We start from the raw sequence: 26,265 nt of genomic DNA on the forward strand, positions 1-26,265 counted from the left end.
CTCAGTCAGACATTTTCATAAATGCATTTAGAAAGACCCTAGATCAGTGGTTTCCAGAACCACAGAACTGCCATTCTGTTACAAAAGTTTCTAGTCTGTACCTAAATGAAAAAAACAAGGACAATATAGGATTCTTTTTTTAAGTTAAATTTATTCAGTTTAAAAATCTGTCTTTGAGGGGCTTCCCTGGTGGCGCAGTGGTTGAGAGTCCGCCTGCCGATGCAGGGGACACAGGTTCGTGCCCCGGTCCGGGAATATCCCACATGCCGCAGAGTGGGTGGGCCCGTGAGCCATGGCCGCTGAGTCTGCGCGTCCGGAGCCCGTGCTCCGCAACAGGAGAGGCCACAACAGTGAGAGGCCCGCGTACCACAAAACAAACAAACAAACAAACAAACAAACAAAAAACTGCATTTCTATATCAGTCCTTAAGTCCAGCCCCTTTCCCTGATTTTTTCTGTACATTTGTTTGTACTGGTTAACAAAATTTTAGGAGCCATTATGCTAGATTCCTTTGCCCACTGGTTGGTGTTGCTCTTCATACTTTTACAATCTCCAGTCCGGTATCGTATCTTCAATTTCTCTCCTGAATTGTTGTATATACTAAAAAATAAAACAAGCAAATTCCAGGAAGTCACTGATAACAACTGAGACTAAGACAATGCTTTGAAAAACTGCGTAAGAAATAAGAAACCACCTTTCATGCTGGAACACAGAGACACATTATCAACACTCAATCTAAGAAATGTCATACAGCTAGTATTTCATCATCTGTGTCCAGGTGAATATAATGAAACTATCAGATGCTCTGCCAAAATTAAAATATAGAATTCAGGACACTTTTATGGTCTGCTCAATTAAGTTTAATTACTTCTTCAAACAAAAATGGAGACACGGGCCTCCCTGGTGGCGCAGTGGTTGAGAATCCGCCTGCCGATGCAGGGGATACGGGTTCGTGCCCCGGTCTGGGAGGATCCCATATGCCGCGGAGCGGCTGGGCCCGTGAGCCATGGCCACTGGGCCTGCGCATCCGGAGCCTGTGCTCCGCAACGGGAGAGGCCACAACAGTGAGAGGCCCGCATACCGCAAAAAAAAAAAAAGGAGACACAATTTATCTTCTGCTACCCACACTTTATGAGCTAACTTCTTCTTTTTTTTTTTTTTTTTGCGGTATGCGGGCCTCTTACTGTTGTGGCCTCTCCCGTTGTGGAGCACAGGCTCCAGATACGCAGGCCCAGCGGCCACAGCTCACAGTCCCAGCCGCTCCGCAGCATGTGGGATCCTCCCGGACCGGGGCACGAACCCGTGTCCCCTGCATCGGCAGGCGGACTCTCAACCACTGCGCCACCAGGGAAGCCCTAACTTCTACTTTTAATGTATATTTAACAATATGAGAAATATTTAATTGGTCAACACACATGGCCATTGTTGTGAGTTGAACTATGTCTCCCAAAAGGATACTTTTAAGTCCTAACCCCTGGTATCTGTGAATGGGTCTTATTTGGAAATATTTGGGTTTTTAAAGATGTTAAGGGACCATACTGCATTAAGGTGGCCCCAAATCCAATGACTGGTGCCCTTATAACAAGGCCATGTGAGGATACACAGACACACAGGGGAGAATGCCATGTGAAGACAGGCAGAGATTAGAGTGATGTATCTACAGCCAAGGAGCCAAGGATTGCCCAGATGCTAGAAGAGACAAGGAAGGTTTCTTTCCCAGAGCTGTCAGAGGGAGCATGGCCCTGCTGACACCTTGGTTTCAGTCCGGGAGCCTCCCGAACTGTAAGAGAAGAAATTTCTATTTTTTAAAGCCATCCAGTTGGTAATTTGTTATGGCAGAGTCCTATGAAACTAACACAACCCATTAATAACAATGAGAAAGGAGATGGGAACATATTATCCAGGCTATCACTGAACTTCAGAAACGAAAAGCAAAACTACGACTTATAAGTAATTTTAAACTACTTGACAATATTGCATTAGAATACAATAAATTTTATGAAAGATAACTTAGTTTCACTTTACAAACACTAGATATCAAAAAAGTACTCATTCTTTTTACTTTAAAACATTTTACAAGAGCTAAATTTTGTTTTTAAAATTATTTACACTAACATAATTCAAACAAATCTAATAAACTTCCCAGTGATTAAAAAAAAAAAAAGGTTTACTTGGAAGCCAAGTAAGATGGTATAAATGTGAGTTTTTTATGATCAAAAACACTTGGAGGGCTTCCCTGGTGGCGCAGTGGTTGAGAGTCCGCCGCCGACGCAGGGGACATGGGTTTGGGAGAGGCCACAACAGTGAGAGGCCCGCGTACCGCAAAAAAAAAAAAAAAAAGAGAGAGAGAGGGAGACACAATGGTTACCTCACAGTTTTTAATCAAGATAAAAATGAGTCATTTGATAAATATCTGTTTCTAATTCTCAAAAGAAATGCAAAGACTTGTAGGATATTTGAGGTTTATGTTAAAGTCTTTAGGAAGGTGGGAAAGTGAAGTTAGGTGATAATAACAAGAACAGATTGAGGATTATATAAATTGATAGAATGAAAGTTAAAAGAAGAGACTACAGAGTGATGGCAACACAACAATTTGGAAGTACCTAGTAGCAAGATGAAGCAAAGACAAACAGCCTCCTCCTCAAAGAATGGTTTGACTACAGTAACTACTCAATAAAAGCATACAAAATTGAATTAAATTAATTGAATAAAACAAGTAAGGAAAGTGTGAGGAAACGGTCAGAGACACATGAAATATACTGACAACAGAATGAAGGTCCCCAAAAGCAAGGAGAATGGGTTAACAAGGCACCTAGGGCAGAAATGACCTAGAACTGACCTAGACTTAAGTAAGACTGCATGGAGTAGTAGAAAGAGGATTCTGTACCTTAGTAATTAAGAGAGGATAAGGGCTTAAGAAAGCAAGCAATTGGAAGATGGAGTTTAAGGACATTTTAACCATATAGACTGAAGAGTTTAATCAATTTTGGAATCAAAGAAATTACTTATAAAAGCATCTTCTTCAGTCTATATTTTGACTAAGAACAAAGGCAACATTTTGTGAGTAGGTATAGAAGTTAGAAAACAAAAATTTAAAAATAACAAGAGGGCTTCCCTGGTGGCGCAGTGGTTGAGAGTCCGCCTGCCGATGCAGGGGACATGGGTTCGTGCCCCGGTCCCTGAAGATCCCACATGCCGTGGAGCAGCTGGGCTGGTGAGCCATGGCCGCTGAGCCTGCGCGTCCGGAGCCTGTGCTCCGCAACGGGAGAGGCCACAACAGTGAGAGGCCCGCGTACCGCAAAAAAAATAAATAAATAAAAATAACAAGAGCTAACATTTAATGAAAGTTAACTGTATGTCAGGCATTGTTCTAGGTGCTTTGTATGCTTTAGCTCACTTGATCATCACCACTCACTTTCTGAGTTAGGTATTATTATTATTCCCATTTTGCAGATAAGGAAACTAAGACAGAAAGAGGTTAATTTACCCATCATGACATTAAGAGGCGGAATCAGAATAAATATAGAAAAACTGTTGAATAGGATTTGGAGCACGCACAGACTGCTTAAGAGTAACTTCTATTAAAAATGTTTCACTATTTCTTCCAATTAAATGACTAATCCTCAAAGAAATTTATCTTTTTTTCTAATTCTTTTTTGTTGCTGCTGTTCCAAACTAGTACTGATTTCCTCTGAGACTTTCAAGCTTGATATATTTTTATGATTTGTACCCTCAAACAATTACAACAGTCAGTTGTGACTGAAGTTCATCATCAAAAAGAAAGAAATTCCGCCCCACGTTCTCCCCCCGAAGAAAATCATGAAATTTCTTTTTTTCATGTTTTTCCTCTAAGAGAACTGGAATAATTGCATCAATTTGGAAATACCAATAAACAAATTAAGTAAACAAACATAAGTCCTGAATTCTTCAGTGAACAAGCCTAATTCATTTCTTTATAATGGCTGTATACTAGAGTTCAATGAAATACCTAAGCACAACTGCAAACAAATAAATAAATCCCGTTTTTAACTGTATCTTTATCTGTTTCTGTATCTTCATCTTTAACAGATTCTGAAAGCCAGTCTTGCATCATTTTAACCGATATTTTGTAACTCTGCGTTGTCTCGAGGGCACTAAATCCTAAATATAAAAGCTACTGGAACGTAACTCTCAAACAATGACCTATTTAATTCTATATACTACCAATACCCAAGGCTATTCTCTACCACGAGCTGACATGTTATCTAACAAGGGCTTCTTAACTCTTCGAGGGTTTCAGAAAAGTAGTGACACTCGGACCTGTCTCTCCTACAGCATCTCACCCTGCCCTGCCCCTTTCTCAATTTCCTAAGCGCCGTGCGAACCTCCCGAGGCGAGGCCAAGATCTCGGTCTTTCTTAGAGAGCACAACTTGCTGCGAAGAATTTGGTATCTGAATGGGGATGGGAGCCAGACACCCGGGAGGATCGGGACACGATCAGGCTGGTCTTCACAAAGCGGGACCCTCCGCCCCTGCGGACGGGAGGAGCCACCGGGGCACGGGACACTGTGAGAAGCAATGGGCCAGGGTCAGCAGCTATGGGGACGCAGCTAAACTCCTTCAAGTTGGAAGAGAGCGGAGAGACATTGGACCAGGAAAAGGGGAGCTTCCAGGCGCAGCGCTGCCCAGGGTCCTGCCAGTAACGACCCCGGGGAAGGTAGGTAGACCGGCTCCCCGGTCCGGCCCGCTCTCCGGAAGAGAGGAATTAAGACAGGGAGCCAACGCTATGACGGGCTCTCACCCCTTTAACCACATTCATGCCCTGAACAGCCCTGGAACAAACGAGAAAACAGCACCCGGCGAGGTTTCAGTATTTTACCTTGTGCTACGGTCCCAGCCGACCGCCATGTTTCACAGAAGCCCGGTCGCCCGGGCTCCCGTTTACCGGAAATATCGCGAGAACAAAAGCGACTACCACCGTGGAAAACGTCAGCGGGGAGGCGGGGAAACGGTGTAGAGTTCTCGCGATATTCCTTTCTCTGGCGAAGTGCTGTGTGAATCAAGAGGTGTGAGCCAAGTTAAAGGGGCTTGGCTAAGCAGAATTGAGGTTTAAACTTATTTCACTTGTAACCACGTGGCTAGCAAGAAATTAACTTTTCCAAGGAGAGATTTGTTACCTACCAACGGATACTTAGAGACCACAGAAAGGATCTCAACTCCTCTAATAGTACTTCGTTAGGAATGAGATACCTGGGCACAGGAATTAACATTTGCAGCCCTATCCGTATTACTCTTTTTTTTTTTTTTTTTTTTTTTTTTTTTTGCGGTACGCGGGCCTCTCACTGTTGTGGCCTCTCCCGTTGCGGAGCGCAGGCTCAGTGGCCATGGCTCACGGGCCCAGCCGCTCCGCGGCATGTGGAATCCTCCCGGACCGGGGCACGAACCCGCGTCCCCTGAATCGGCAGGCGGACTTTCAACCACTGCACCACCAGGGAAGCCCCCGTATTACTCTTACAAACTCTGCACCACGTTTTGTACCCCTTTATTTTCTTCTGTCAAGAACGTTTAAACTTGCCAGGCACAGGTAACGCTTTTAATTATTTATTAAATGTTTTTCTTGTCTTCTAGATGGTAAGCTCGGTAAGAAATCACATCTGTCTTCCTCATTCTTATATCACCAATACTTTTCTATGCACTCGAATATTTGTTGAGAAAGAAAATTAATACCTCATTCACCTTTTTTCCCTAACACTTCATATTATAAGAGGTAACAGAGGGGACTTTGCGAAAAAAGGGCTCAAGAGCAAGCCCATGTGTTACCAGATTTTCCAAGCATTGAGATTTTTAATTTCATGATTTATTGACCAAAAATTCTAACAAAAGCGTAATCATGACTAATTCTTAAAGGGTAATCACTGCTTTTTTCCCCCCAGTAAGCAATATTTATATGCTTTACTTTCCTCATCTCGTTTAATCTTTTACAACTGTGTGCGATAACATTATTTACCCATTTAATAGATAAGGAAATTGAGTCAAGTGGCAGTTAAGTGATTTACCCAACGTCAGATAGCTGGGAGAGGCAGAGAAATCTTGACCACAAGACTAAACTGCCTTTCGAAGGAGCAGTCATCATTTTGTTTATTGAATTAACATTTATCGAAATATGAAATTTTACTAAATTTGAACTGTCCTAGAAAATAAGGGCAGATAAAGAGTTTCCACTGATGCAATTTCATTTCCAGACTTTCATTTCAGGATTAGTCCAAAAACTTTAAACCAGCTCTAAACTGATAGAAAGTTTCTGCCTCCTTCACATATTTAAGAAGAAGCATAATGTGATGTCTAAGGTCATAGACACTGTAGCTAGGATTTCCTGGGTTAAAATTCCAGTTCAATAACTTACTAGCATGTGACCTTGGGCACATTATTTCATTTTTTTGTCCTCTTTTCTTCATCTATAAAATTGTACTATAATGTCTCAAAGATTGTTATAAGGACTATATGAGTTAATACATATCTAAAGTGCTTCTTCATCTTAGCCACAAATGCCCCATCAGCCCTTCCTTTGTAGGTCTGATTGTTTGAGGTCTTGTGTGTCTGGAAGCTGGTTGTTGTTCACTTAGTTACACTGGATGCCTGGTCTCTAGAGTAGTCTACTTTCAGGGTAACAACTATCCCATAAGAGTTGGATGTCCCAATGAAACAAAACTGACTAATTTGATCCTGCTTATTTAAAAAACAGCTCACCATCTTCTAAAATACTAAGTGAAGACTAAATTTCCTCCTGAAGGTTGAAACCTTGCTTAACTAGAAAGAGGGGCGAGTACTTAATCCTATGTTATTGGCGGAGTTATATCTGGAAAACAATTTGCTTCCAAGGGAAAAAAAATGTCCATTGTATTATGTATTACTGAAACTGTGGGTAATGATTAGTCAAATCCGTTTTACCTGCCTTCACTAATCAAGGTCATTTTAAGACTTGCTTGGCCTCCAAGCAGCACATAGCCTAAACAATAAGATGTTTGCCGGAGTTATTTTCAAGGAACTTGGGGTCATCAGTGTCTAGCTCAGGCTGAGCTGGTCAAGGCTGGATGGGACCACCAACCCTACAACGGGGCATGTGGAGTGTCCACTTGGTGACCTTTTGAAGGTGCAGTAGCCCATAGGCCTGCACAGAATGATCATTACCTCACCTTTTTCCCATCACCCTTCTCCATGCTCCCCCACTGAGACCACCCTGCTTCTTTATTCCATAAATACCCAGAGACCCTTGCCTTCAGGGAGGCAAATTTGAGATTTGCCCTCCAGCCCCTTCACTTGGCTGCCGTGTGGAAAAACCCTGCCTTTGCTGCAAACCTCAGCATCTCAGCATTTGGGCTTTCTGTGCGCTAGGTAAAACGAACCTGGTTTGGTAACATTGCCCACAGAAGAGAACTGGGAGATAGATGTTAGATTGGGAATTAACAACTGGTGCTAAACAACCTGTATTTTGTGCAAATGATCAAAAGGTGTTTTCATACTGTTTTTTTTTTCTTTTTTTAGTTCTCTGCAATTTGCATAAAAGTTTTAGCAAGTAAGCAACAAAATTAAGGTAAGTTAATACTTTTTGCTATGAATGCCCCAGAAACACCTCAAATTCAATATATCCCAAGTGGATTTTATAATTTACCCCAAATCTATTTCTTCTGCACTGTATCTACAAAAGTCAATGGCACCACTAACCTCAGATTCAGTCACTAGCTACCAATCCCAATGACCAATCAATTTCCTTCATTAAGACGATTTCCAGTTTCATGCTGTACACCAGACTGTGTGATTTTTATGTATGTGACCAACTATCATAATTAGAAAGGAAAAAAACCCAGGATGATATGACAGAAAGAAAATCAACTTTCAACTGAGCACAGCAGAAGATATTTTTCCATTTTCTGATATGATTATATACCATTGATGTTGAGCTAAAAAGGTCAAATAATTTCCATCCCATATATGAGATATGTCCATAAGTTGATTTTCCTATCATGTAAAAAATATAGAAGCAGCTAAATATGTAAATAATATATGGTCAGAGTTCAGATGCTTTGACTAAAAATTATGAATACATTTGTATATCTTACTGTTCAACAGGACCTAACCTGACAAATACTCTTATGTATTAAACTTGTTTTTCTAAGTAAAGGATAGTTGAACCAACAATAGTGAGGTCCTCCTCCTCCCTTTCTGGGTCTTAGAAGGAAAGAAGCCAGCCAGACCTCTTCTCCTCTGCCCTCCACCTTTTCATGAGTAAACTTGGTCAGAAGTTGATTTTTCCTCTAATGGAGGGTAGTTAGATTGGGGGAACCTCATTAAAGATCTGAGTCCTTGACACAGATTGAGGCTGCTGCTTTGGTATCACATCCATCTATAAGGGTGATGCTCTATAGCACATTGAGTGCCCTTTGGCACTCCCATCATAATAGAGATGGGGATTGCTGAGTCTGAGGTAGAAGAAGCCATTAACGTCATGTCTATCCTAAGCCAAGTCCACGCTGAAGGAACACACAGGAACCCATTAGAGTCTTTCATTTGGAGGCAAAAGATGGAAAAAATGAGGCTGGGAAATTAGTACTTTAATTTTTTTTTGGTCTATACACCAAGCAAATAGGCTTGATTCAGTTAAACTATATGATTTGTCAAGGATGAATTAAAAAAACAATAATTATAAAGTTTAAAGGGTGCTAGCAAAGGCCATAAAGGACACTGCAACTCCCCCTTGCTCTCTCTTGGATCATCCTTTGGGGAGATGCAGCTGTTCTGTCGTCAGCCCACTCAAGAAGCCCAGTGAAGAGGTCCACATGGCAAAGCATCTTTGTGCATTTAAATATTCCTGATGAGAAGTCTAAAGCCACTCAGATTCTTGACCCACTGTATGAGACCGGTTTTTCTCTGGAATCTTATATAATTTTCTTGTCCCCAGTGCCTTTAAGCTTCACAGTGACATCTGTGATCTGGGTCCATCTTCACTCTTGTGCTGGGCATCCAGTGCGTTCTTTCCACCTGATAACACATACCCTTAAGTTCTAGGAAGTTTTCTTGATTTGTTTCCTTGATTAATTTCTCACCTCCATTTTCTCTATTTCCTCCTTCTGAAACTCCTATTATTGTTATGAGATGTCCTGGACTATTAAAAATGATAACTAGAGGAAATGGGAAAAGGATAGCAGTGAAATAAAGAATTATAATTTTTGCTTTATACAATCACAGTATCACGTTTTAATTGACACTGTTTCTTTTGCATTTATTCCTAGAGAAGGTGATAAAAGTAAAATTAATGCAAAGTATTATAATTAGATATGTGGGAGAGACTTCTGGTTGCCATGTAAATACTCTTCTCTCCTTCTTTAGAACCAGAATCCTGGACAGTAAACCCAAGTGAAGAACTATATTCCCAGGCTTGGCAGGTAGATATGTAAGTAAAAGTCACTGAGTAAGGCTTTTTTGAAAGGCATTTATCCCCTTTTCTCCTTGCCCTCCCTCATTTCCCATCTTGGAATGTGACTGCGATGACCTGAGCCCTGTAGCAATTTTATGACTTGAGGATTGAATCGATACACTGAGGATGGTGAAGGAGGAAGACAGGAAAAGCTGCAGGCCCTCTAACTTTGTAGAGCTGCCTATCAGCTGCCTGACTTCATTTAGGTAAGAGAATAGAAATCCTAATTCCTTCAAACCACTGTAGTAAAGTCTTTTTAACCAGCAGCTGGCAAGTAATTCCCAGTGGATTCAAGGAAATTTATACTATTTTTAAGCTCTCTGAAAACTAAACGTCCCTTATTACATGTAAGTCTTCTTTTTACCTCTCTCCATTTTATTTTCCTTCTCATATTCAAGTGTGTGAATGAAGCCAGCCCAATTCCAATCTCTCCATGCTCCCAGTCTTATCTCCCCAGTCCAAACTCCACACTCTTGCCTACATTATCTTCTGAAAACACCCATCAGCCATGTGATACAGTAATTAAAGTCTGTAATCAGAAAAATCTATGTGTTATTTTTTCTCTGAAATCAGATGTTTGATGTAAAACAAGTCAACCTCCCTAGCTTCAATCTCCTCATTGGTAAAGTGGGAAAGAGAATGCCTTTCTGATACAATTGTGCTCAGAATTAAATTAATATATGTAAAGAAGCCGACACATGGAAAGCTACTAAGGTAGCCTAATGGGATTGTCATTCCCCAATTAAATACTTAGGGAACTTATGAAGAGAATTTTTGGGAAAAAAAATGGAGACATAAAAAAGAACAGAAAAATTAGAAAACTATACTGTATTCTTGAACAGCTAGGCTTAATAAAATCAGCTTCTCCCCAAGTAACATATGACATAGCTTCTGCCTTCCACACGTAACAGTGTATTGCTGGATTTTGACTACATTCAAACATGAGAGTTTAATCAGATTTTACCCATCCTGATAGAAGTGCTGTTAAAGTAAAAATTCTGGAACTGTTACTTAAAAAAAATTTGTAAGTGTACAATTCCATGATTTTAGTAAATTTATGCAGTTGTGCAACCATCACCATAATCTAATTTTAGAACATTTCCATCATCCCCATTTTGTTATTTCTTGCACCCATAACCTTAGGGAACCACTGTTCTGCTTTCTGTCTATAAATTTGTCTACATTCCATGTAAGTGGAGTCGTAACATGTAGTCTGTTGTGACTGGCTTCTTTCACTTAGCTTAATGATTTTGAGGCTCATCCATTTTTGTAACAATTTTTTAACTATTCTCTTTTCTTCAAATATTTTTTAAAGGATCCAATGTCAAGTGTGGGGGGGGAATCCTCTTTAAAACTTTATTTTAGAAAAATGCACAAAATAATAACTAACATGAATTGAAAGTTTACTAGGTGCCAGCCACTTTTTTAAGTGGTTTGAATTTATAAACTCCTTTAACTATAGGATATCTCTGTGAATAGTTTTTTTTATTACCTCCACTTTATAGATGAGAAAATGGAAGTATAAGGAGGCTAACTTGCCCAAAGTCATAACACTAGTTGACGATGAAGACGAGATTTGAACCCAAGAAGTCTGGTTTCAGAACCAACACTTAATCCCTATTCCCAGAGGTTATTAATATTACATTCAAAACATTTTCATAAGATTAGCTTTAATGATAAAATGACCTAAATGGAAATGTCAGGTAATATCTGGCACCTAGAATGTAAACAAATTTTAAACCCTTTTCCCCTGGAAGAGAATAGATGGTAGAAAATGTAATTGCCAGTGTTAACTAAGCAAAGTTAAATAGTGACATCAGGTAATGCAAGTGTCAGTGACAATTTGTGCTTTCTAGGCAAAGGGAACTGCCGAAAATGCAAGGGTATAATGCTCCGAATGAGTGTGGAACTCTAATTACCTGGCGAGAAGAATAGGTTCTATGCTAAGAAGCTAGTATTATTTAAAAGGTCTGTAAGTATACTTATACTGTGTAGTATTCAGTATACACAGAAGTATGTGTAAGTTATGGAGCAAGATCATAAACATCTGTAAAACCACAACCCAACTTAACTAGAAAATTATTAATACCACTTGCGTGTGGTTCCTCCATCCTATCCCCACACCCCCCGCCCACTGCTCTGAATGGTGGGTTATTTTCCCTGGCATTTTTTTCAACCATATATGAAGCCTAAGCAGTTTAATTTTGCCTGTTTCTGAGCTTTATAAGGTACCTACTCTTCTGAAATTTGCTTTTTAAGCTCAGCATTGCTTTTAAGATTCACCTAAAGAGCCCGTGGAATGTCATATATTTTACTGCTGTGTGAGTATACTATATAGATTTTGATTACCCATGCTTCTCTAGTGGACATTTGGAATTCCGGCTTTTGCTGATATGATGTTTCTATAAACTTTCCTGTACCTGTTTAGTGGTCATGGTTGCATCACTTTCCTAGGACGCTGTTCCCAAACCTGACTGCACATTAGCATCATGTAAGGAGTTAAAAAAATTACCCCTAGAACTTCCCTGGTGCCCTAGTGGTTAAGACTCAGCACTCCCAATGCAGGGGGCCTGGGTTCGATCCCTGGTCAGGGAACTAGATCCCACGTGCCACGCAACTAAGACCTGGTACAGCCAAATAAATAAATATTAAAAAAGAAAAATTACCCCCCTCCATGCCCCAGATGTTTTCAGTTAATTGCAGCCATGGTTGAAGACAATGCTCTAGGGCATTTACCTAGAGGTAGAATTGCTGACTCAGAAGACATTGGCATCTTCAGTTTTACCCATGTTATCTGAGTTACACACACCCCCAGCAGTGAGGAGAGTTCCCCTCCACTCCACATTCTCATTATCTGTTTATATTGTCACACTATGCATTTTGCCAATTTAGAGAATGAAAGATGGCGCTATTTCTTGCTTTTGTATTCTTTTCTCTTAATCAGTTTATTTATCTCTGCAGCAGTACCACCCTGTCTTAATTACTCTAGCTTAATTGCCTTTGTTATAATTCCCCCACTTTATTTTGCCTCTTTAAGAGATTCTTAGTTATTTTGGCCCCAGCAGTTGTTTGTGTTACCACTATCTGACAATTTGGTTTAAAATTTACTCTTATTTTATAAATATCTGTGGGGGATAGAAAAATGAAAGTGATCATGCCACTGATAATAAAGTTGAGACCAAGATGAAATCAGGTAAGTGTCCAAAGCTGTTAATCTTTGGTGAGAATTAGACATTTGTTAGGCTTAAGTTGTTGACTGTTAAATTGACAAAGAATATGCATGAAATATTGGAACTATATTATTGAAAATTTTATGAAAAAGACAAGATGGAGGGGACTTCCCTGGTGGTTCAGTGGTTAAAACTCCGTGCTCCCAAAGCAGGGGGCCCGGGTTCGATCCCTGGTCAGGGAACTAGATCCCGCGTGACGCAACTAAGACCCAGCATAGCCAAATAAGTAAATAAATATTTTAAAAAAAAAGACAAGACGGAGGGTTAGAGAAAGTGAAGTAATGCAATTTATGGCTTAAGAATGAACAACAAAATGTTCCACCAATCCAAATGACAGGAGAGATTCACAGTATGTGTAATTGTTAATAGGAAAACAGCTTGATACAGATTTCTTTAACATAAGATATTGGTGTATAAAACATTAAAACAAAAATCAAATCAACTAATACTTGAGCTTTAAAACTCAGCTCAAATATTACTTCTCCTGCAAAACCTCCATCCATCCTTGCAGAAAGTGTTGGTTGTTCCCTCCTAGACTGGCAGCTCCCATGGCATGTGGAATTGGAATTATCTTTGTATATTGTTCTTCTCCACTAGAATGAAATGCTAAAGATAAGGGAAACTTCCTTTTTCAAGGTGCCCCTACTTGCCTCCTTGCTCAAGGAGGACATTTTTAAATACACGCATGAGTGAAAACTTAGGTTATTAGGTCTCTAATTTTTTTTAATTTGGCTATGTAACCCTTACAGACTATATCAGTTTACAAAATTGATAGCAGTCTAATCCACAGAGAGCTTGACCTTGAAATGAAAGAATAAAAAAGAGTTCTTGGGAAGAAGAAACAGTCAAAGTAAGAAATAAAGCTTATGTCCCTCCTGAGTTAAATTGGCTTTCAACTAGAGAAAGGGCAAGTAAAACAGTCTAACATAGTAAAATAGTCTAACACAGTTCTATTCAATAGGGAAAAGATTAAATACAGAACAATTTGAAAATTACTGCCAACTGAAGCTGAAAACAGAGCACCAGTCTCTGACCCTCATATGAAAGTCAGGCAGCTTCCTTGGGTAGTAAACGGAATGCTAACCCCTCGTCCTCTGCTGACAGAGCCCTTAAGCATCACCACCAGATCACTGTCCCAGGAGGTCAGAGATTGTGCCAGTACCAAAATTAACCACCTTCAGATCATACTGTGAAGAAGAAAGCTTTAGACAGGCCTGACATTTTAATACAGCCCATCTTTAACCCCCCTTAATGTCATCTGATTGAAAAGATGAGAGAAATTCAATGAGACGAAGTAAAAATGGTACAAAACAAATGAACATAAGAATTAGAGAATCCTTAATGTAAATCTCATCTTTCAATTTACTGAGTCCCTATCAAAGAGTATAATTTAAATTAATTAAAGCAGTTTAGACCAATATTCACGTGAGAGGTTTTTAGTAAATACTGGGAAATTCAAAATATTTTCCCTTTATAGCATTTGCAAAAGAGAGAGAGACCGAAAGAGAAAAAGAGAGGGGTAGGGATAAGGGGGTGAGAGAAAGGGAGATCAGAGAAAGAAAGAAAAAAAGTATTTATTTTTTGCTTATTTCTTTATGAGTTGTTCTTTGATTAGGTTATATTATGCTTACCTAAAAAGTTAAACTATCCTCCTTTTTTGAATGCTGTAATTTTGGAAACCAAATGATAAATTTTGGTAGAAAATAAGAAAAAATAGTTGCTTCAGACTCTTTCTTATTCTGTATTATATATCTCTGTGATGGGCTTTGGCATTAAGTATCCAGGCTCAGGGGCCTTCCTTAGTTTTTGGCTAAGCCTAGAGAGATGAGGGTATTGGTCAGCTGAAGTTCAGATAAATGTTTTGTAAACAAGTGAAATATCCTAAGATTTTATCTAAAAATTTAAAAATCAAATGATAAGCCTGATAAATAATTTCTTAAATGTCAATTGCTCACTGAAATTGTGAAACTTACAGGTACCATTCCTATATAACTGCACATAGGGCACTGTTCTATGTGAGTAAAATTAAGAATTATATGGAGTGAGGGCTTCCCTGGTGGCACAGTGGTTAAGAATCCACCTGCCAGCTCAATATCAAAAAAACAAGCAACCCAATCCAAAAATGGGTAGAAGACCTAAATAGACATTTCTCCAAAGAAGATATACAGATTGCCAACAAACACATGAAAGAATGCTCAACATCATTAATCAATAGAGAAATGCAAATCAAAACTACAATGAGATATCATCTCACACCAGTCAGAATGGCTGTCATCAAAAAATCTACAAACAATAAATACTAGAAAGGGTGTGGAGAAAAGGGAACCCTCTTGCACTGTTGGTGGGAATGTAAATTGATACAGTCACTATGGAGAACAGTATGGAGTTTCCTTAAAAAACTAAAAATAGAACTACCATACGACCCAGCAATCCCACTACTGGGCATATACCCTGAGAAAACCATAATTCAAAATGAGTCATGTACCACAATGTTCATTGCAGCTCTATTTACAATAGCCAGGACATGGAAGCAACCTAGGTGTCCATCGACAGATGAATGGATAAAGAAGAATGTGGCACATATATACAATGGAATATTACTCAGCCATAAAAAGAAATGAAATTGAGTTATTTGTAGTGAGGTGGATGGACCTAGAGTCTGTCATACAGAGTGAAGGAAGTCAGAAAGAGAAAAACAAATACTGTATGCTAACAAACACATATATATGGAATCTAAAAAAAAAAAATGGTCAGAAGAACCTAGGGGCAGGACAGGAATAAAGACACAAACCTCCTAGAGAATGGACTTGAGGACACAGGGAGGGGGAAGGGTAAGCTGTGACAAAGTGAGAGAGTGGCATGGACATATATACACTACCAAACGTAAAATAGATAGCTAGTGGGAAGCAGCCGCATAGCACAGGGAGATCAGCTCAGTGCTTTGTGACCACCTAGAGGGGTGGGATAGGGAGGGTGGGAGATGCAAGAGGGAAGAGTTATGGGGATATATGTATATGTATAGCTGATTCACTTTGTTATAAAGCAGAAACTAACACACCATTGTAAAGCAATTATACTCCAATAAAGATGTTAAAAAAAAAAAAAGAATCTGCCTGGCAATGCAGGGGACATCAGTTCAAGTCCTGGCCTGGGAAAATCCCACATGCCGCGGAGCAGTTAAGCCTGTGCACCACAACTACTGAGCCTGTGCTCTAGAGCCTGTGAGCCACAACTACTGAGCCACGTGGCACAACTACTGAAGCCTGTGTGCCTAGAGCCTGTGCTCCTCAACAAGAGAAGCCACCGCAATGAGAAGCCTGCACACCACAATGAAGAGTAGCCCCCGCTCGCTGCAACTAGAGAAAGCCCACACACAGCAACAAAGACCCAGTGCAGCCAAAAATAAGTAAATAAAATAAATAAATTTTTTAAAAAGCTTAAAAGAATCTTTAAAATAAAAAAAAGAATTATATGGAGTGAATAACATCTCCCTTCATATCTTCCAATGGTAACCAAATTGAAAAAAATAGTAAAAGTGTATATGATGGTATTCAAATTTAACATATAGTACATGGTACACTAGACATGAAATTAATGACATTTAAGATTGTAAGTTCCCAGGAGGCATGAACCAAGATTAGCTTTCTGTGACCGATGTTTAATATTGAACGTATGTACACACCAAATCCAAGCTCGTCAATGACAAGGGTTGGGGGAAGTGACATTGAGTTTTTTAGCAATGACAAGAGACATATTTTTCAGGTAGGTGGTCATGTATTTCCTTTCCCACTTAGGAACACAGTTCCACCATGCTGCTCTTCCAGTGATCATACTTCTCCAGTGACAGATGTGATCCAGTCTCTATAAGCAGAAATTCTGGTGAAGACCGTTGGTGCGGCAGGATGGCAATTACTGCTGCCCCAGCTCACAATACCGATGAGCTTGTACTGCCCATCCTGGGCACACTGCAGTGGTCCTCCAGAATCTCCCTGCAACCAGCAAAAAGAGAAGTTCATTCTCCTGGCTGCATGATTCATGGCTGACACTAACCCCCAACTGCAGGGGATGATCCGACAGTGTGTAAATCACTCTCTCATCTCTGATTTCTGCTCATAACAGCATAGGGAACTACAACCACTGAGGTTGTTGGCTGATGTTCCAGATCTCTGAATCAGATCAAAATCTACATTTTCAAGGCGAGGCTGAAAGAAACATTTAGCATAAATTCATTTTATGCTGACAACAGACTGTGCCATGCAGAAAGTTTCAAGCATCTAATAAAAATAAATGACTGAATGATGGTTTTGAGTTACATGAAAGCATCTTTATATTTTCAGTGCTACTGGAAGTAGGTGGTTTGAGCTACCTAATACAGCTATGAAGTTGAACCACAAGAAATCATCATTTTTTTTATGGATCAAAAACAGTTGAGGGCCTCCCTGGTGGCGCAAGTGGTTGGGAGTCCGCCTGCCGATGCAGGGGATACGGGTTCGTGCCCCGGTCTGGGAGGATCCCATATGCCGCGGAGCGGCTGGGCCCGTGGGCCGTGGCCGCTGAGCCTGCGCGTCCGGAGCCTGCGCGTCCGGAGCCTGTGCTCCGCGGCGGGGGAGGCCACGGCAGTGAGAGGCCCGCATACCGCAAAAAAAAAATTAAATAAATAAATAAATAAATAAAAACAGTTGAAAGTTATCAGTTTCACATAGTTCAACCTAGCAATTGAACAAGTAATTCCTTTTGAGAATAGAATCCACAAAAATATCAAATTAACAATCATAGTACATCAATTTAGCAATGTACTTACTCCTCTCACTTTTCATTTTAAAACTACCATACATTTATACCTTTTTATGGTCAGCAAACACCCATTCATGAGACACATTGAGAAGAAAACTCCTGCCCTCATCAGGGCAGGCCTTCATTACCATACAGGAGGATGATCCTGCAGCCCCTCCGCAGATATTGGTGTTTTTAATATCCAGTCCCCAGTAGCTTCGACAAGATGTACTACTAATCAGTGGTACCTTTGCCTGCTGCACAGTTTTAGGAAATTCATCTTCTAGTAGAAAAGGAATAAAAACACATAGGCAAAAAAAAAAAAAAACATAGGCAAATGATATTAAAGGATAAAACAAAAATAGCCTTATATATACACAGACTCCAAGGGTTAAATCCCACCCATTCTCCCCTCTCAGCACTATAGTGATGCTGTTAGGTGACTTCTAAAAACCTAATAATCACTCTACAGTGGCTTATACAACAGAAACAATGAAAAACATTTTATGTGGGTTCTTTTGTCTTTACTATAGTCCTCAGAAGATATAAAAACATCACTTTATGAAAAAAAGACAAAGTTTACACCCAAATCAGTTGTTGATAAAGCAAACAATATACATTTTTTACATATTAAGTCTATACCTTAATTCATTGGTTTCATGACGTTCTCATTCTTTAGATTTGACTTCTGCTGAGCAGACATTCTGGTTAAGTGCTGACACTGACTGGAAGCTGACAACTGAAATTGCATTCTAAATAACTCTTTAGTTTATTGGATATTTGTAAGTAGTTAATTCATTTGCAGAATACGGTGTATGTGAGACCAGAGTCATGGGTTTGATCTTTATATGGACCAGAATATCTGCACATAATCTTTCTACCCATTTACCTTTTTTTTTTTTTTTTTTTTTTGCGGTACGCGGGCCTCTCACTGTTGTGGCCTCTCCCGTTGCTGAGCACAGGCTCCGGACGTGCAGGCTCAGCGGCCATGGCTCACGGGCCCAGCCGCTCCGCGGCATGTGGGATCTTACCGGACCGGGGCACGAACCCGTGTCCCCTGCATCGGCAGGCGGACTCTCAACCACTGCGCCACCAGGGAAGCCCCATTTACCTTTTTTTTTTAAATTGAAGTATAGTTGAGTTATTCAGTTATTACATATGTATATTCTTTTCATATTCTTTTCCATTATGGTTTATTACAGGATATTGAATATAGTTCCCTGTGCTACACATCAGGACCTTGTTGTCTATCCATTCTACATATAATAGTTTGCATCTGCTAATCCCAACTCCCACTCCAACCCTCCCCTGCCACCCCTCCCCCTTGGCAACCACAAGTCTGTTCTCTCTGTGAGTCTGTTTCTGTTTCATAAATAAGTTCATTTGTGTCATATTTTTTAGAGTCCACACATAAGTGATATCATATCTACCTATTTACCTTTTATACCAGCCTATTATTTCAGAAAAATGCCTCACAGCTTTAAGAATAGGCTCATATATCTTCAAGTATGGGTTTTCACAATAGCAATGTCTACACTGTTGTGAAAACAATTATGTGTGTGTGAGTGTGTGCACTCACAGTGCAGTTGGGAGTAAATACATATAAGTGAAACACAAATATTTATTAGGTAATAACATCACTAGATATTTACCAACACAGTTTTTAAAAATATCAGTCAACTTGTATTAATGAATATGATGGCCTAAAACCCAACTAGTCACCTTTAGGTCCATTATGAAAAAATTTTTCCACTATCATTCCTATTAAAAATACAGAAAAATTGAAAATGAGTAAACAGTATACTCAGACTTCACATATATTTGTTTGGATTCTAATCTTAGAAGAGGTAATAAAATATACTCACGATGAGGTTCAGTTATTCCCCATCCAGCAGTCATACATTTGGAAAGTAAATTTATTTTATCATCTTTCCCTGGCAAACAGATTGGAGATACAAACTTTCCTAATTAAAAGGATGAGAAAGAAAAAACGCAAATATCAGTTAGTCCATAAGATTCATATTAACATTGACTATACTGTTTGCTCTTCAGTGATGGCTCTAGAAATACCTACTTTGACCTAACGGTACCCTTTCTAACCCTGTAATTTAATAAGTCTTCCAGAAGATTCCACGTATTATTTACTCAAGAGGGGATCATCCCAATATACGTGTTATCACTTTGCTCCAGGTATTTCCATATACTCCTAGGAAAACAGAAACACACGCCCTACACTGAAATGTGGGGCTTCTCATCCATAACCATTTTTTAAAGTGCATCTCTCTTTTTGCCTATGTGCCTTCAGGACATCACCTTGTTGAATCTGAGATGAGAGTGGAGAAGAATATAATTGTCTTCTTTGGTTTTTTAAGATTTCTATTTATTTATTTATTTATTTATTTTTGGCTGTGTCGGGTCTTAGTTGCAGCACATGGGCTCTTTGTTGTGGCGTGCAGGCTTCTCCCTAGTTGTGGCATGTGGGTTTTCTCAGGTTCCAGGGCGCATGGGCTCTGTAGTTTGTGGCATGCAGGCTCTCTAGTTGAGGCACGCAGGCTTAGTTGCCCCGTGGCATGTGGGATCTTAGTTCCCCGACCAGGGATTGAACCCACGTCCCCTGCATTGTAAGGCGGATTCTATACCACTGGACCACCAGGGAAGTCCCTATAATTGTCTTCTTTTTTCAACTATGTTATATGAAGAACGGGGAAAAACACGTAGCGATTGAACTGTTAAAGTATTTTTACAGCTAAAAAGTATTTTTATATCTAATTCTATCTTCACAGGTTATTATAAAATATATTGATACATTATACATTTAAACATTTACATTTTTTCTTATCACCAAAATCTGTGTATATATAAATATTGTGGGTTTGTGTGTATATATGCCACACACACACACACACACTGAATGCAGTGCTTTTGTGTTTGTTTTCCCTTTTTCCCAGGCTGTTTAACTTCATTTTCATCCAGATTTTTACATACTTAAATGCGTCAGCATATCTGCTATCATAGGCCGTTTATATCAATGATATGTTCTTTATTTTTACTGCTATCTCTTAATAAAATTACATAAAACTGTTTGTAACTTGTCTATTCTTTTCCTACTCATCTCTCTACGTGTGTGCCAAATCTTATGTTATTCTGCCTTCAAAGATAATCATTGCTCTATCGTATCTTCTCCCAAATTTCCTTGAGCTAAATAACATTTTCCTACTAACAACATATTTTTTTAATCAGCCATTTTTCTTATTCTGATATTCTTTATTTACTAGATTATGATCATGCCATTTACATGGCATCATTACTACATCATTCTTTTTAATAGCATATAGTAGTCAGATAATGAATGTACCTCGATTTATTAAATCCCATTGGAAAACATTTAGACTTTTAATTTTTCCCCTTATAAGCTGCATCAAGTTTCCGAGACCATGCATCTGTGCATTTGTGCCAGTATTCCTGGATGACTGAGTTGCTGGACCACAAGGCACACACTTTAAAAACTGACAGATATTGCCAGATTGCATCATTTGGCAGGATGGAGGAGGGGGATGTATTGACTTGTACTCCACATCCAGCTGTGTTTATAACTTAGAAATATGTCAAGAGTCTTGAAAACAGTTATGCCCTAAATCCAGCATTTCTGCTTCCGAGAAATTTATCTTAAGGCAATCATAGACCTGGAAAAATGTACACATAAGGATAGTCAATCCAGCATTATTTAAATAAAAAAAAGGAAACAACCTTTACACGAATGTTCATGGGAGCTTTATTTGTAACATCTGAAAGCTAGAAACCACCCAGATATTCTTCAACAAATGAATGGTTAAACATGAGTGGTTAAACATTTATACTGTGAACACTACTCAGCTATTAAAAGGAATGCACTACTGATCCATGCAACCACATAAATGAAGCTCCAGGATGTTATGCCGAGGGAAAAAATTCAATCCCAAAAGGTTACATATTATATAATTCCATTTGTGTAACAGTCTTGAATTGACAAAATTATAGAAACAACAGATTTGTGGTTGACAGAAGTCTGGGTGGGGAGGGTGGAGTAGGGAGGAAGGAAATGGGTGTGGCTATAAAGGGGCAACAGTAGCGATCCTTACGGTGACAAAAATGTTCTGTATCGGGCTTCCCCGGTGGCTCAGTGGTTGAGAGTCCACCTGCCGATGCGGGGTACACGGGTTCGTGCCCCGGTCCGGGAAGATCCCACATATACCGCGGAGCAGCTGGGCCCGTGAGCCATGGCCGCTGAGCCTGCGTGTCCGGAGCCTGTGCTCCGCAACGGGAGAGGCCACAACAGTGAGAGGCCCGCGTACCGCAAAAAAAAAAAAAGTACTTTGGTTTCTCTGTATTATTCCCTATAACTGCATGTGAATCTACAATTATCTCAGCATTGAAAGTTTAACTAAAAATCAATTTAAGAAGCAGGATAAAGAGAAAAAATACTGATATCAGAGCTCCAATCCTGAGATTGTAATTAATTGTTCCAAAATGCATCTGGGCTGATAGTTTTGTTTGTTTTGTTTTTAAAGCAACTCAGAGGATGATAATGCATAGTCAAGGTTAGGAAGCACTGTTCTAAATGCTCTCACTGACTCAGTTTTAAAAGCATATAAAGCAAATGGTAGACTGAACCATGACTGGGGGGGTTTGTAGGATGAATGCACCGAAAAGACATAAAAAGGGAGGTCTATAGGCAGAAACAGAAGAGAGAATTGGAGCAAAGGAAGAAAACTGTCCCAGAACCCTGTGATGCCATGGAAAGGCTTGGGTGTGAAAGTGGAGACTATCCACAGATCTTAGTTACATTCCCCCCCGTACACCTTCCCACTGAATGTTCACCTGTGCTAAGTAGGTAGGTGGGTTACTGTCATTCCCTTTCTACAAACGATAAAGCTAAGGTCACAGAAGTTACATAACGTGCCCAAAATCACATGGCTACTTCGTGACAGAGCCAGGATTAACAATGCCTCATTTTCACTTAGCTTTGGCTTAAGTAAACATTTTTTTAAAAAACAAGATTTTACTAAGTTATGAAGGCACAGAAAATTAAACATCTGGTGGTTCAAACTGATGTTCTAAGTGTTTGGGATAACCTCATAGAACATAAAGAGTCTCAGGAGAATATATAGGACAAAGTTAAAAACATACTTCTCTGAAATCTTCTCTAGACCTCTGTCAATTAAATACACATAACAGTAAAATGTTTATGCAGATACTTCAGCTTTTTTTTTTTTTTTGCAGTACGCGGGCCTCTCACTGTTGTGGCCTCTCCCATTGCGGAGCACAGGCTCCGGACGCACAGGCTCAGCGGCCATGGCTCACGGGCCCAGCCGCTCCGCGGCATGTGGGATCTTCCCGGACCAGGGCACGAACCCGGGTCGCCTGCATCGGCAGGCGGACTCTCAACCACTGCACCACCAGGGAAGCCCGATACTTCAGCTTTTAGAGTAAGTATCTTAGAATGTAAGAAAATTTTAAAATAATTATTTAACTTCAAAAGTACATACAGGGCTTCCCTGGTGGCACAGGTGTTGAGAGTCTGCCTGCCGATGCAGGGGACACGGGTTCGTGCCCCGGCCCGGGAAGGTCCCACATGCTGCGGAGCGGCTGGGCCCGTGAGCCATGGCCGCTGAGCCTGCGCGTCCGGAGCCTGTGCTCCGCAACGGGAGAGGCCACAACAGTGAGAAGCCCGCGTACCGCAAAAAAACCCCAAAAAAACAAAAAAACATACAGCACTTCTAAGCAAGATGGAAGATAAAAGGTTCAAAATATGGAAAAGAGTTATCCATACTGACCTAGTTCAACAGGGTTTTCCAGATGCAGCAAGCATAGATCATCATTGGGAGGAAATTGTGTGAAGCTGGGGTGAGTGTATACAGCTTTCACTGGTATCAAATCTCTATTTCCTGTGTTCCGCAGGTAACTTCTTCCTATTACCAGGTTGTCTGTGACAGTACTTGTCATAAGATAAGGGAGTGAGGAAATAGATACCACTTTTAATGAGGCCATCACTTTTCAGAATTACTAAAAATGTATTCTTTAACATTTTTTTTGCTTCTATACTCCAATTATATTATTGCCAAAATCTAGTCCCCAAAACTTTCTTTAAATTTTTTAATCCACATTAATATCCTTATTATTCTGAATTCTTAATTTTATTTTAAATTTTTAATTTTTTAATCCACATTAATTTTTAATCCACATTAAAATTTTTAATCCACATTAATATCCTTATTATCCTGAATTCTTAGAAAATGGGAGTTTCTCATTAATTCAATCCTTGAGAAAATTTTTAAAGTATCTACTTTCTTGCCTTCATAACATCAAATAAAATGATTTAGTACAATATTTTTTTGACAATTAAGATTCATGATGCCTCAAGATAATGATTTTATGTATTGTAATCATTATGCATTATATGATGTGCTTATGTGATGGTCACTGAAACTATCCTGAAAGTTATAGTTATTCTACTCCCTAATACGATGTTTCTCAAAGAAACATGCATGTCTAGGGACCACATGCATTAAATCTGGCATGTGTATTAAGAATGCAGAATCCCAGACATAACTCAGCAAATTAAATTTCAGGATTAATATTCTAGGGTTCTGTTTATAGCAAACTCCCCAGGTAAGTTTAAGCACATGAAAGTCTGAAAACTGCCCTAATAAGGATGCCTTCTTGTGATTTAGCTATATCAAAAGTAAGACTTGGGGAATGCTAAAGAAATTGAGGGTTTTTTTGTTTGTTTTTTTTTGGTTTTTTTTTTTTGCGATACACGGGCCTCTCACTGCCGCGGCCTCTCCCGCTGCGGGGCACAGGCTCCGGACGCACAGGCTCCGCGGCCATGGCCCACGGGCCCAGCCGCTCCGCAGCATGTGGGATCCTCCCAGACCGGGGCACGAACCCATGTCCCCTGCATCGGCAGGCGGACTCTCAACCACTGTGCCACCAGGGAAGCCCAGATATTGAGTTTTTGGTTCATTGAAGCTTTCTGCTCACCATGTTATTTGAGCAGATGCTTTCATTATAAAGCCAATTTTAGAGACCCTGAAAATGTCATATCTACTCATTCAGCTATGGGATATTGTATGACAATGTCAACTGTCTCACTACTTCTGGGAGATAATATTAAAAACGTCAAGCTAAGACTCCTTTGAGGAAGGAGTTTTCAGATATTTCCATATTACATTGAGACCAAGATTCAGATAAAGTCAAAGAAAAAAAAATGTTCCTTTAAAGGACATTCTTTAAAAGTCTTTGAAACTTTACACATTTATTTCAGGACTGTGTATGATCATCAAGACAGTCCGTAGAGGAGAGCAAGGAGGAAAGGAAGCCACATTTGAGCAACCCCTGGGCTCTGGGCACCATGCTGAGAGACTGATGCAAAAATGTTGAGACATCATTACCTTCATTGTTATGGATGGGGGGGTGTTGTTAGTTACTTATTAAATTATACCTAGAAGCAGGAAGCTGCTTTTAAAATTAAAAGCTATTAGTAGTAAGTGTATTACTGAAGCACAGAAAGTTTCATCAACCTAACATGTTCATTCATTTGCAAGATGGGGACTGTATCAGTGGGAGCTGATGCTTAATGTTTCTTGTGACATGGGGAGAACAGGAGTGCACCCGCTGTGGACCCTCAAATAGCTCCGCACCGCCCTGCTGTCCCCAGCCCTGCACCACTTGGGCACACACCTGAAGTTGCAGTGTGCCGCTGTCAGGACCCACTGTCTCCCAATCAGAGCACCTCCACAGTAATGCTGTCCTTGGTACTGCAGACTGACCAGCCAGGGCCACGACATCGCAGGGGCGGCACGGCCACCAACCACCATGGGCTTCCCAAGCTTGGCTGGCAACACGTTTGTATTCCTCTCAGATCCTTCCATGAGAAATGGGTCAACAACAGGAATTCCACATTTGTCTTGGGCTGGCTGTCTTCTGGTATTGTTTTCTACTGTTAGCCCTTAGAGAAGTAACAACAAAACATCAGATAGCAATACTTGTGAAAGTCTATTAAAATCTCAGAATGGAGGCATTTATTTCTTTTGTAGGTTCAAAACTAGGATTCTTTGCAAGAGATGAGACTCATCTTTTCTTCCATTGCTTTTAAATGAGTAAAAATCAATAGTTAACTAAAACATTAATATATACATCTTTAGATGAATCAGAACACAAATCAATTTTTAAAAAAGAAAAGTATTGCACTTAATCATGAAACTACTGGAAATTGTTCTTTCTGTGGCATCATTTGTGTTATCCCAGTATAACATATCTAGACACATCAAAATACTTTATGCTACATGCATTCAAAATAAAATGTTTATATAAAGGAAAAGCATAGGGGAAATTTCTACCAATGTGTTTACTCCATCCTCAGATTTATAAAGAAATTTACCAGGGAATAACAAGAGACTTAAATATAAAGAAAATTAAGGCTCTCCATAACCATATAATTTCAGAATGATAAGATATGATCACTTGTGAATTCTTTACTTGAGATTTTTTTTTACACTAGAAATCTATTTAAAACAAAGTTTCTAGCATAGTGGATTTGTGTTTATTCAATACTCATGTCAAAACTCATTTCTAATTTCTTTTCAGATATGTATAACACATGGATTCCCTCTTCCTTTTAAATACATATGCCTAAAAAATATGCAGACTCTTCAGAATTAAGATTATCCTAGATTTTAGGGAGAAAAAACCCACAAAAGGTATTTACTCAAACATGTTTTTAGTGAATTAAGGTTTACTGCATTACTGCATGTTTTTTATTGCATTTGTAAT

The 26,265-nt window shown here is 39.6% G+C and overlaps 2 protein-coding genes and 1 non-coding gene across 3 annotated transcripts in view; 1 reads left to right on the plus strand and 2 right to left on the minus strand.

Annotated features, from left to right (window-relative positions):
• The window catches only part of ERGIC2 (ERGIC and golgi 2), a 37,814-nt gene extending 32,859 nt beyond the window's left edge, over positions 1–4,955 (minus strand). Inside the window, exon 1 of the mRNA XM_060113380.1 lies at positions 4,859–4,955. The gene's annotated coding sequence lies outside the window, so the exon portion shown is untranslated. The remainder of the gene's footprint in view (positions 1–4,858) is intronic.
• A 7,835-nt stretch (positions 4,956–12,790) lies between these two features.
• TRNAW-CCA (transfer RNA tryptophan (anticodon CCA)) lies at positions 12,791–12,863 on the plus strand. Its single transcript has one exon. It is a non-coding gene; the product is annotated as a tRNA-Trp (tRNA).
• A 3,645-nt stretch (positions 12,864–16,508) lies between these two features.
• LOC132499481 (chymotrypsinogen A-like) lies at positions 16,509–25,364 on the minus strand. Its single transcript, XM_060114159.1, has 5 exons — positions 25,174–25,364; positions 23,268–23,428; positions 19,320–19,418; positions 17,604–17,737; positions 16,509–16,670 (listed from the first exon to the last, which is right to left on the minus strand). The coding sequence occupies exons 1-5, from the start codon at positions 25,362–25,364 to the stop codon at positions 16,509–16,511; spliced, it is 747 nt and encodes a 248-aa protein (XP_059970142.1).
• Between the last annotated feature and the right edge of the window lie 901 nt (positions 25,365–26,265).

Source organism: Mesoplodon densirostris, chromosome 11 (genome assembly GCF_025265405.1).
Source record: "Mesoplodon densirostris isolate mMesDen1 chromosome 11, mMesDen1 primary haplotype, whole genome shotgun sequence".
Classification (NCBI taxonomy): domain Eukaryota; kingdom Metazoa; phylum Chordata; class Mammalia; order Artiodactyla; family Ziphiidae; genus Mesoplodon; species Mesoplodon densirostris.